The 12,803-nt window shown below is 38.7% G+C and overlaps 1 protein-coding gene across 1 annotated transcript in view; it reads right to left on the reverse strand.

Annotated features, from left to right (window-relative positions):
* LOC126160183 (protein winged eye) overlaps window positions 1-12,803 on the reverse strand; it is a 193,429-nt gene that overhangs the window by 36,067 nt on the left and 144,559 nt on the right. The window contains exons 14-16 of the mRNA XM_049916890.1: window positions 9,242-9,539; window positions 3,440-3,627; window positions 499-727 (exon numbers count right to left, since the gene is read on the reverse strand). Coding sequence (XP_049772847.1) covers window positions 499-727; window positions 3,440-3,627; window positions 9,242-9,539 — 715 coding nt within the window. The remainder of the gene's footprint in view (window positions 1-498; window positions 728-3,439; window positions 3,628-9,241; window positions 9,540-12,803) is intronic.

Below are 12,803 nucleotides of genomic sequence, written 5' to 3' on the forward strand. Positions count from 1 at the left end.
TTTCAGCATGTTCTTGTGAGTGCGTGTGCGTGTGTGTGTGCGTGAGCGGTACAACAGTTTCAAAAAGCTTCAAGAAATTAAAGTCTTTACAATCTACTGGTTAACTAAATGCTCTCTCAACAATGTGAGTAAACCTTGAAGTTTGTCAGTAAAAACTGATCTTTAGTCTGTATAAGTTGGTCATTGTGGGTGACACTACTATTACCCTACGAGTTCCAGTAGCAGGTTTTTACAAAACTGTTTGGTACCCAACTTCCAGAAACGGTTTCTCTGTCAACTATTGTCGTGCAAGAATCATTATGACATGAGAAACTTGGTGCAACAACTTTCACCACAGTGAATACAAAATACTCTGTGCCAATTCTAAATAGGTAATATTATTTTTAATGCATCTTTCATTAGTTTCTTCCTTTTTATGAAATCCGTTATCCACACTTCTTGGAAGGAAAAGGTATAAGAATAAGAACAAATGCATTTTATTCTTTTAGTGGAACTCACCAACAACGGGATAGTCAGGTGGCAGCAATCTTATATCATCTATGTTGATACGACCATTGTCACCATCGTCAAATTCAACGCTGACAAATTGTCGATCGAGCTCAGGGTCTGGACTGGATGGTTGTGCCACAGTGCCTGGGTAGAGACAACGATACTGTTGGCTCCAATAGGCACACAATCGAGTACCAGGAGGAAGGTCCGCCGTGCTGGACAGCCGCACCTCTAGGATCTGCAGCAGACATTTTCTATCACTTACAAAGAAAACAATTAGAATTATCCTATCAAACAGAAGTATAAGTCATGCTACCCAGTTTTGAATTTTGTAAAAAGAGACTAATCACATACTACAAGGCAGCAGAAACAGCAGTCAAATTTTTAATTAGGAATTTTGGTAGGAAACTTCCTGGCAGATTAAAACTGTGTGCCAGACCGAGACTCGAACTCGGGACCTTCGAGTCTCGGTCAGGCACACAGTTTTAATTTGTTAGGAAGTTTCATATCAGTGTTCACTCCGCTGCAGAGTGAAAATTTCATTCTGGAAATTTTGGTAGAATCAATTCATGTTGTTTATGTGTTATGATTGAATAGTAGTGACTTAATTTTAAAAAAGTAAAGAGTATCTGGGAAAACAGTGGGAACACAAACAGATGACAGACATTTCATGTTATGACAAGGGTAATCCCTTTACTTTGGGAAAAAAAATATTTTGAGATCAGCCTCAAGGTTAATAGCAATCTCCCCCTCAGCCATGAACAAACAGTACAGTTGCAACAAATACTGATAATATAATATTCAACTGTTGAGGCTGTTTTTTGTACTACATTGAAGAAAAGTTTTACAAGAATGGCACAAATTGTAATTTTCCTTTGCTGAACAGGAAGATCAGAGACACAACGGAAATCTGCATACTAGAATACAAGACAATGGCAACAAAAGAAGGCAGCTGGGGAAATAAATGTTTCTTCTGTAACATTTGTGAAGAATCAATAGCTTTTGTACAAACTTAAGTGAAAACTCAATTTTAAGTACTATTTATGGCAGTTACAGTTCTTTCCAAATAAATTATGAACTTCCAAGATAAGTAAATGCAGAATTTCCGTGTGAACTAATTTCATTTTGGCTAAAATCCACTGTTCACATTACTTTTAAAACTAATATTTCTTCAAATTATTTCTGCTAATAGCATTGCTGTGTTTTTAATACATAATCTAATTTAATTTTGTAATTGATCTTAACAGAAAACTGTATGTACTTACCATTATATAAAAAAAAGTTTTTGCATGGTGACAAATTTTAGTTTACCATATTCACTTATTTTTCTGAAAGAACCTGAATTTTCAAGCAAATTAATTTGAAAATTTTCACACATATACAATTGGAACATTGGAAGTACTACATCAATTTTGAAGATCTGAAAACAACAATGAAGAACAAAAATTGCACTCTAGTTTCGAAGGTAAGGTATAACATTAATTTGCCACCTGTGCATCTTATACTATTTGTGCGACTATACTACTTCAGCTACATAAAACAAACAATACATTATGCTCAGCTACATAGTAAAATGGTAAGCAGCATTTTATGATTGAATGTAGTGAAAATTAAATGCAATGAATATAATATCAGTTCATAACTTATGAACTTGTACTGTCAGTGAAATGTATGGTAGTAACAACATCGAAAACAGTCAATTTTGGTAAAAAAATTCTTTATTACATTTCCTTCCTATCTTTACTGCAAACTGTACACTTAACTGGGGAAAAAACACAATCATTTGCAATAAAGTGATAGTTGTGGTAACAGTAACAGTAGTAGCAGTAATAGTTGTAGTAACAGCAAACAAGAAGTGACAACCAACAGCCCATAAAAGAGAGTAGAAAGCACATTATTAAAAACAATAATCTTTCAAAATGCACATATTTCACATTCTTTCTTTCTCTCTCTCTCCCTCTCTCTCTCTCTCTGCTCTGAAAAGAATATGATAAGGTCCACGAAAGGCTAAGAAACCACAGAAAGAAACCAACAGGAAAATTCAATGTAACAACTACATACCCTCACGGATAAACTAGTTAATTACTGAAAAACTCCTGTCTATTTTCAAGTACTGAAGAAAAACAACAGTAAATAACCTGGACTTAAAAAGAAACTAATTTCACTAATTTCAAATAGCCCTGCTACAATTTTTTGACAACAACGAAGTCCTTTAATGTACTTGGCATGCTGTTCAATCAATCACACTAAATCTTAGCCTAACATGAGAAGCCTGATAAACACTGAGATTTCAGAGGAAAATACCTATCTTTCTAGTATACAGACACATTTTAAGGAAAATGGGATTTTCTAATTTTGATACATGAGTGAGTCAGTGCAAACACATTGTCACCTCATATTTTGGACACTGATGGACCCCTTATATTTATAATGAACAATTTTGAATTTTCTGGGGAATAGTCATGCCATAGCTCACTTGAACTTTCAGAGTCCAACATACAGTGTGACAATTACTGCTACATAATACATATTTTAAATCATCAAGGGCAGCATTTCATGTTTTTTATGTTAAATATTTAACCAAAAGCTCATCAGAAATATTCCAGTTTTCGATGCTGTATTAATGGCTGAATGAAATTTTATGTAAACTTTATGAATGAGTCATTACATCATGAAACAATACAGTATCACTACCAATTCTTTTGTTGTACTATCAAGATAATGGAAAAAAGAGCTGAATGAAATTATTTACTTAAAACACAAATTAAAGGCTGCAAATTAATGTCCTTTAATAATTAGATGAAAACGTGATGAATATCTGATGATGATGTATCACTGACTGTGCTGCATACTCATTTAACAGGGTGAAATAGTTTCACAAAGGCAGCATTGTGAAGTGTCTATTTAAATAAATAGTTTTGCTGAGCAGTAGGATGCTCTTGCAACTCACCGCATCCTTCAGCACTTCCTCCCGGCTATAGATATGCTGACGGTTCCCACGTTCTCCATCCAAAGTCACACCGTATACATCAGGTGGACGGATTGCACTCAAAGTGCCAGCATAAAACAAACCTCCTGATGCAGTCAGAACACGCTGCTTGTCTGTATTTAAGTGTGAAGCTGTCAGCAAACAGGATGCTGCAAAAAACAAAACAAAAACTTTTGTTTAGAAAATCCTGAATATTACACAATTAAAAAAAAAAAAAAGAAACAGAAATTATGAAAATACTAAAATGTATCCAATCATGGTGAAATTTAAATAATTACTAACAAAATTTGAGTTTTTAAATAAAATAAATAATAAAATACAACAAAGATATTTATAACACAAGGGGAGTGTACCTTTTGATTCCCATAATACATCTTCTGTAACTGAACCTACAGCTGTCTAGTGCCTCATGCATTCTGGCTGCCAGTGCAGACAGAATTATTTTCGAGGAGAGCTATTTTATATGTCATAGCCAGCAGAATGTATGATGATTTCTTAGAATGGCAATGTATAGTTATATGAGATATATCACCAGATAAAGACAACACTATGATCAAAAATATGAAATCTCTAAAGCATATATCGTGAAGTTGTCAGGTGTGATTTTCTCCAACTAATATAGCTGTAGTAGTGCCTCCTGATTTTACCACGGAAACTGAATAACTGGCACAACATTTCTATTAACCACTGTGATGCCACTACATGGATGATGCTGCTCTCCAAGACAGCCAGACTCTAGCATATAGGAAGGTCCAACACCACCCTAAGTAGTGGAGAGCGCACCACAAATGTTACTGAATGTGCTACAATGTTGCTCTGGTGGACTATTTCTAGCAGACAGAACACTGATACAGCTTTGTTTGAGAATGTGAACTTAAGATGGCTTGCACTGTTCCTAGCTGTATATACAGCATCAGTTCCAAAAGTTTTGAGACTACACAATAAAAAGTAGACAAAAGATCGGTGGTTTTAATTCTTCAGGTCTTTTACATAGTCTCCACCCACTTGAATAAAATGGACAGATTGTTCATACGACCACATAAAATGTTCAGAGAAATCCATCTTTGGGATGTTGATCACGTTGCATGTCACTTTCGTACCTCCTTTGGTCTTTGTGAAACAATGCAGACCAGTTCTACACTTTATGTCTTTTTATTCATATTGATAAAACCAGGCCTCACCACTCATTGTGATTTTTTCCCACAAAAGAATTGTCTGCATTTTTCACTTCAATCAAGTCTCAGCAGACATACAAGTGGTGGCGTTTTTTGTTCGAGCATTCAAGGTCTGCAGAAAAAACTTTACATGCACTTTCCTTTTCTTCACACCATTCTGTAGAATGTCTTGAACACACAATTTAAGATTTCTGCAACACTGTGATGTTGACATGCGATGGTCACATGCTCACTTCTGGACTCTGCCTACTCACAACTGACCGGCTGAGTGCATATCTGTTGTCTACAGTGATTACTTTAAGCTGCCATTGTACTTACTATACTGATGTCACTTACATGTCACAAGTAAAATCAGTCTCAGAACTTTTAGGACAGACAATGTATATAACTTGTTGTGAGTAACTCCATTAACTCTGTGTGTATATCACCTTTTACAGAAGTGGCAACAAGGACAGGAACTGTAATGGATGTAGATTACACTTTTAAAATTTTTGTAGTTATTTGAGAGCACGGGTTTTTCAACCTTAGAGGAAACTATGGCATCTCCTAACACCAATCACATAAGTCTATCAGGTGCTGATTATGGCTATATTACAGGCAGTGTAAGCATTAGTGACTGTAGCAGAATGTCTCCCAGGCCAGCTATGTTTACAGCCTTTTCACCACTCAACAAACAATGTGATGAGCAGAATGCTTACTGCTGTAGTTACATTTTTCAGCTTGTCAAATTTCTGATATGGAAGGACAAAAGCCCACATTCTTATATGTCAATCCTGGACTGTTTCATCTAATACAAAAACTAGAGCCATTAATAATCTGTGAAACAGCCCAGCAGCCCAAACTGTATCCATGAAGGAAGATGATGTTGCAGCAGTCAGCTCTCCAGCACTGGTTGTATGGAACATCACTTTACCTCTGGAATACCCTTTACCTGCACTATGGCCAAGGCAGTCACGTAAATAACAACACCAGTGGTGGTTGGCTACACAGGAAGAGGTGTCACTTTTTTTTTCTTTGCCATGCATGCAGAATGTACCCCCATCAGCAAGCAACTTATCATGGCAAAACAAGATACTGGAAAGAGGTATGTTTTAGCATTTCCGCTGCAACACAGGCCAACCTAAAGAATAGGACCACGTGAGTGAGCAATCTATGGAAGTGCTAACTTCTCAAAACGCAGCCCAGAAAATGTACTTACACTGGCAAACATCCTGTGAGGTTAATTTTGAACACCAGTGCTTCTGTGTCTTTGCTAAACCAATTAACTCACTTAAGTTTAGAGTCACTTCCACTGTAGGCAGCAGAGACAAATCTTTGGACCTATGGACATCATCAAGTGCCTTTGTTACGGAAGTTTCCAATTACTGCATCCCAAATGTGCCGCATACTTTGACAATATTATGGTCACAATTCCTGAGGATCACCATGTTTCAAAAAAATTCCCTTAAGCAGGCATTGTGTTTGGCAGTGTACACCCCTGGTTTACTTCTCATAATTGCAAGTGACGTGCCCCCCTTCCCTCCTGCATAGTAATGCCATAGCCCTCCCATATATATATATATATATATATATATATATATATATATATATATATATATATATATATATATATATATATGCCCTGAGCGCCCTATCACATACACTTCTAAGACTTTACCTGCTTCTCAAAAACACTATTCTCAAACACAGTGGGAGGCACTCACTATAATTTATTCATAAATTATTCTTTTATGAATAGAAATTTCATATTGTTATCACCCACTGCTCACCATCTGTGACCACAAGCATCAGACCAGACCACCCTCCCCCTACAGTGCTGGGTGCTTTAACTGCCTTATGTTCATTATTCGATCAAGTATTGTGCTATGATGTTATACACAAATGCAGATGCACAGTCCCAATTCCCGGGGGACTTGATTCAACCTTTGACCAACATACATTGATGTGTTTCCACCTCAGTTCAGATCTGAATTCAGCCATTTCCACCTTTCCCTTAACAAAGTGCATTGTTGCAGCTACCAGCCGCAAGAACCTGATGTTACGCTGTCTTCTTCACTCTGTACAACATAATGGCTGGACATGCCTTCCAGGCAAAAATTTCATCCCTTGGCCATGACAACATCAACTACACTTACATCAAGGGGAGTTATGTTGTTTTCAGATGAGGACCAATGCCACATCCTGATTTCTCCTGCTCCTGAATGAAAAGTTTGGTATGACTTGTATTCTGACCAAATACTGACTCATACATTGTGGGCATGGTCTGTCAGGTCCATCAAGCTGCATCTCTTGAGTGGTTCTCTTCCTGAACTGATGCTGTGAATTATGGAAGCATACCAATTTAGATTTTTCTGGCCCATTTTTGGAATCCACATGCCTTGTCATGATTGACTCTTTTCCTCACTTCCCTTTTGGGTTCTGCATGTCTTAGGTCATTACTGCCACTACTATCATGGCCTTGAGAAAAGTCTTTGCACTTGAAGGCATCACACACATCTTTGTGTTTGATAATTGGATGGAATTTACTTCCTATGACTTCATGCAGTTTTGTGACTAATGGAATTCAACACCCTCCCACCAAATCTTCTCAGCTGGCCTTCAACTGTCATGCAGAATGCTTTATGCGTACCTTTAAAACACAGTTTCCTAAGTTAATGATGTCACACACATTTAATGCCCTGTGTAGCTTTCTAGAAACTTACAGGTCCACTCTGATCAAGGGATGCAACCCAATGGAGTGGCTTTGTGGTCACCCTCACCACATCCTTTTGGATATGCTGTGACCACTACTGGTTTACATCATTGCTGGAGCCTTGTCCTTCTGTAAGGTCTATCAGTTAGGGTGCCACTCAAACTGGATATGCAGGGTGATCTCTGCCTGCCGTACCATGGCCTCTGCCACAGACTTCTATGGCACCATCAAGGTCAACTTTGCCTCCACTATCTTCGTCAGCAGCCATTTGATTCTCTGCCCCCGACAGACTCTACAGTCTCATGATGACTACTATCTCTCAATGAGCCTTTTCCTGCCTCGGCCTTCCATAGTGGTGTCCATGGACATTGGCCTACTGCCTTTTCCAGGAGCAGCTCCTCCGGTCCATTCACACCTGCATCTTATGGTTGTGTACGTTCCCTGGGAAGATTTTTGGGGTGTGGTACCATATCATATTGTAATGAAACCAACACTGGCAAAACCAATGTTGCAGTGTCATATCATGTCACCTTGGAAACTGAGTATCTGGCAGAACATTACTACTGACAGATGATGTATTATTACTGTGATGGTACCGATCCTCTAGATGCATCCTCAGACAGGATTACACCAAACTCTGGAATATAAGCTGGTCTACATCATTACTGGTATGAGCAGTGAAGTGTACGTCATCAATGTTAATACTGATTTATGATGGTGTTCTGGTTGACTGTTTGTAATAGATCAAACTCTGATAAGGCTTGGACTGGATTTTGTTTCGGAATACAGACTTAAGGTAGCTTGCACTGTTCCTGGTAGCATCTTGTGTACATATCTCTTGTCATAAATAGACTGTGTGTGTGTGTGTGTGTGTGTGTGTGTGTGTGTGTGTGTATGTGTGTGTGTGTGTGTGTAGATCACTTTTTACAAAATTAGCACAATACAAGGAGTCTGTAAAGACAGACAAATTTGTGAAGCAAATCTATTACAAAGGCATCATGTTAAGACATTCATAAAGACAAAAGAAAATACATGTCCATCTATGTATGTTGCACATAATCTTTGACTTTTGTCTCCTGAATTTTAATTCTTTCCTTCATCGGTTTTACTTCTTGCTCCCTCTTGAACTAGGCCTGTTTTATTTGAGGTCTTGTGTTATTTTCAGACTTCATTTCTAATTAATCTTACATGCTCCAACATCTTTCTTAATCTTTACAGGTGAAGTAACCTTTGATTCAGGTAGCTAGTATGTGTGTGTACTTAGATTTGCACTGCAGATTAGATATGCCAGAGAATAATCAGTACATTTTTAAAATTATACAAAAGGGTCACTATACGATTCTTCATATGGCACAGTATATTCTGACATTGCGTCCCAGAATGAAGAATTAAACGATTACACAACTGACAGCCATTAAGCTTTCATCAATATGCCATACACATCATGTATCACATCAAATAAAGGAAAAGGGAGACAGTGAAATAAATACAGTGATATTGTTAGGCCATGCCAGATGCACTAACTTAAATATTTAAGACAATTAAAATAGAAATAATTGTTCAGGATTAGACAAGAGCAACTCTTAGTACTTGCTGCACATACAGCATTATTTATACGTGCAAGCAAGCAAAGACAAGTATGGAGAGAAAGAAGACGTTTAGCTGGCACAGGATGTATGCGGCAGTAAGTACTTGATTAAAGTCGAATGCTAAATGATGTTGAAATATATGTTAAGGAAGATGCTTAATAACTTAAGTAAGAACTTTTGTACAAATCTTAATCTAATGCCGAATAAGCTGCTCCTATTTGGATTACATCAAGAAACCAAAATTCCTTTTTGGTTAGATATTCTCCAAAGTTACTGATACAGCAAAAATGTGAGGACAGTTACTTACGTGGTGAAGATCTGCTGCTGTAAACACTGAGTGGTAAATCTTCTCCTTCTGTCTCACTAGCAGTGTTAGTCGCAGGAAGAGCAGGAACCTGTCGACTGACCTCTTTTGTTCCTGCTGAACATCTGTTCCTTTTCTGCCGTTTTGTAATGAGTCCATGTTGATTTTTATCTTGACTAGTAGAGTGAGCCACTCTTTTTGCTGTTTTTGTACCCTTTGCATCACCACTACTTAATTTCCTTTTGGCTGATGTCCCTCCAGAACTTTCATTTTGAGCTACTTTGGCAGGCACTTTGTCATTCTGATAAAATGAAAAATATAATCAGAATAACTTTAATATGAAAATTAGTGTAAAATCTTTACAGGCACAAATATGTGAAGAAAAGAGACACAGAGAAAAGCTCTGGCCCAGAAAAATAAACTACTGTGTTTACGATACATAAATCGTGGTGAAAATGGAACACACTTCAGCATGGGCCTTAAAAAATAAAACTGCACATTGTCAAATGTTTCATGGACCTATCTAATAGTTTGCTCTTTTGACACACAATAAAACTTATCATATCTAAGTTTGTGTAAGATATTCAGTGTAGAAAGTGACAAATTAGTTATTGACTGCCTAATGAATAAATGTGAACTCCTAGCAAATTACAGTAGTTAACAGAAGAAACGTGACCCAACTCAAGTGTTATCAGCATGTTCTCAAAGTTGTTCCCCTTCTAGCAGTTTATCACAGGTCACTGGATACTTAGCAACAGGGGAAAAAAGAGCACGTCATTTTTGTTTACGAGAATGGTTGTATTACAGATGCACATAATTACAGTCCTATATCACTGATGTCAACCTGTTATACAATTATGGAACGTATTTCATGCTCACGCATTATGATGTTCTTTGAGAACAAATTTCTCCTCTATAAAATTGAACATGCCCTCCACAAACAGAGATTTTGTAAAACTCAGCTCTCACTGTCCACGAGATCCAAAGCATCAAAGACACCAGTGCCCAGGCTAAGGCTGTGTTCCCTGACTCCAAGAAGGTATCTGACTCAGTTCCACACTATTTTTTATAGCACAAAATACAACCTTACCAAGTATGGGACCAGATTTTTACCTGGATTTGGGAATTCCCTGCAGATAGAACTGGACATATTACTCTCAACAGAACAAAATTAAAAGATGTAATGGTAATTTCTGGAGTACTCCACATCTGATAGAATCATTACTGTTTACAGTGTATATAGGCGATCTGGTGGAGAATCTTGGAAGCATTATAAGTCTGTTTGCAGACGAAAAGGTTGTCTATAAGAAGGCAGCAATGCCAGAAGACAGTAGTGAACTGCAGGAAGTCCAGCAGAGAATGGATAATTTGTGCAGGGACTGGAAGATGAAACTAAATGTAGAAAAACCTTATTTATTTTGCTTAAATAGGCAAAGAAATCTACTACTGTGGGATTACAGTATTGGTAACAAATCACTGGAAACAGTAAGTGTAGTATATGTAAGGCTGGCCCCTGCATATTCAGCCAATAAACTTGCAGATATACTTCACGGATCAGGTACTGCGCCTGCCTTACCTTGTGAGATTGTTTCACAACAGAGGAGTCACTGGACTGTTTGTCATCAAGCCTCCTGCAGCCACAACAGTGCCTGGGGTTGCAAACCACACTGATACATGGCACACAGGTCGCGGTGATAGGTATTTAGGTCACCATTCTGCTCCCTGACAGCGTTCAGCTCCAGGCTGCAGACCAACTGCTAGCCGCCTTCGAGACTAAGTTTCAGACCACAATGCCTGCTGCTGCTGCTGCTGCTGCTGCTATCCATCAAACAGAGTTGTCTCGTGCCTTTATTAGTATCAGAGCTACTGCACTCCTTTCAGCTGCTCTGGTAGATACCATGTGCCTTCAATAGAATCACAGCCATTGGACTTCCTGCCAGCCACCCCAGATGGCCCTGCTTCACGGGAGCTGTTCCTTGACTGCCCACAAGCTCACAGCTTGTAGGACCATGTCTCTACACTTCCACAGCACCTTCCCGCTCATTGCCACTATTGATGATTGTGGACTTCCTCATAGTATCTAGGAATCATCTCAGAAGGACAATTCAGTTGTACTCACATATGGACATCCATCCTCTGAAGCTGCACTAATTTAATTCATGGTTAATAAACAAACAATTTTTATCCCAGTCCATTAATATCAGTCGTTACCTTGGTACACTAGATGGCCAAGGTTGCTTCAACTGGTGATGAGGCTAATGGTTTGAGAGTCAGTACTCTTCCCTCGTCTGCCATACCTTGACTGGTGACTCGGATGCATGTGACACTCATAGTTTCTGTGGATTCTCAGTACAGTGCCTGCTTAAGATTTGCTCTCCTCTGGCACCTGCTCTCAGTTTGCTGGTTGCAGCGCCAGATCCTGGTCTCATTCGGGTCACCCAGCCACCTCCTCTCCACCACACCGAACCTGGCACCACACCGAGCATGATGCTGCCATGTCATGTTGCATTTCAGTTGGACAATGCAGCCAGTTTCCAACGTTCATGGTGCCTGGACAAGATATGGATGATGAGGCCACTTCTTCACATGTATTCAAGTGTTTTCTTATGTTCCTTCATTCATTTTTGCTGGAACAGGCTTTCGTTCTCTCTTAGTTGTTCAATTTTGTTTGTGTGTTCAATCATCTCAATGGGGCAACATACTCATGTTACTGTATTAAGTCACTCTGTGTTCGATCCCTACTACAGTACAAGAGTGTCCCAACTGGGTACAGGATCGGGTCTATTTCGCCTTTCTCATCAGAGGCAAGTCCTAGAAAATGTCCTCTCTTCTGCGTAAGTCAGGTGGTCCGTTTGTGTGTTGTTCCAATGTGCACACTCTTACTTTCTGTTACAGGTCTGTGAATTCTTCATGTATCTGTTCATTCAGGTTCTAGTTCATCTGCAATGTATTCTCAATCATTGGAGCCATTGTTGCCCCCTGCCCTACATTATAGGGATCAGGCAATTAATTGTTACTTCCAGCACTTCCATTCAGGGGTTGGGCAATTCAGGTCCTGAGGAGCTTCATACAGCTCACTTAGGTTCTTCAGTTTTTTTCCAGTTTTCAGACAGGGTACCGTATTTACTCGAATCTAAGCCGCACTCGAATCTAAGCCGCACCTGAAAAATGAGACTCGAAATAAAGGAAAAAAAATTTCCGAATCTAAGCCGCACCGGAAATTTGAGACTCGAAATTCAAGGGGAGAGTAAAGTTTTAGGCCGCACCTCCAAATCGAAACAAAGTTGGTCCATTGTAATATGAGACACAATTTAGGTCGAATGAATGACGATACAGCTACAGTAGTTTGGTTCGAGTCGTAAGCTTAGCAGTTAAGCTTTACCAGGTAGCCATTGCTATGCGTCAGGTGCTCCGTCCGTATTTATACGGGTACCCTTCCTTTTTCATGTGCTTCATCTGGTTTGAATCGATTGCTTATTTTGCTTTGATCTGATAAGTGCTGTTTTCTTTGTTATAGGTGTTTGCATCACTCTAAGCTGAAAATGCATTACTCTACTGTGTCACG

Source organism: Schistocerca cancellata, chromosome 2 (genome assembly GCF_023864275.1).
Source record: "Schistocerca cancellata isolate TAMUIC-IGC-003103 chromosome 2, iqSchCanc2.1, whole genome shotgun sequence".
NCBI classification, from domain to species: domain Eukaryota; kingdom Metazoa; phylum Arthropoda; class Insecta; order Orthoptera; family Acrididae; genus Schistocerca; species Schistocerca cancellata.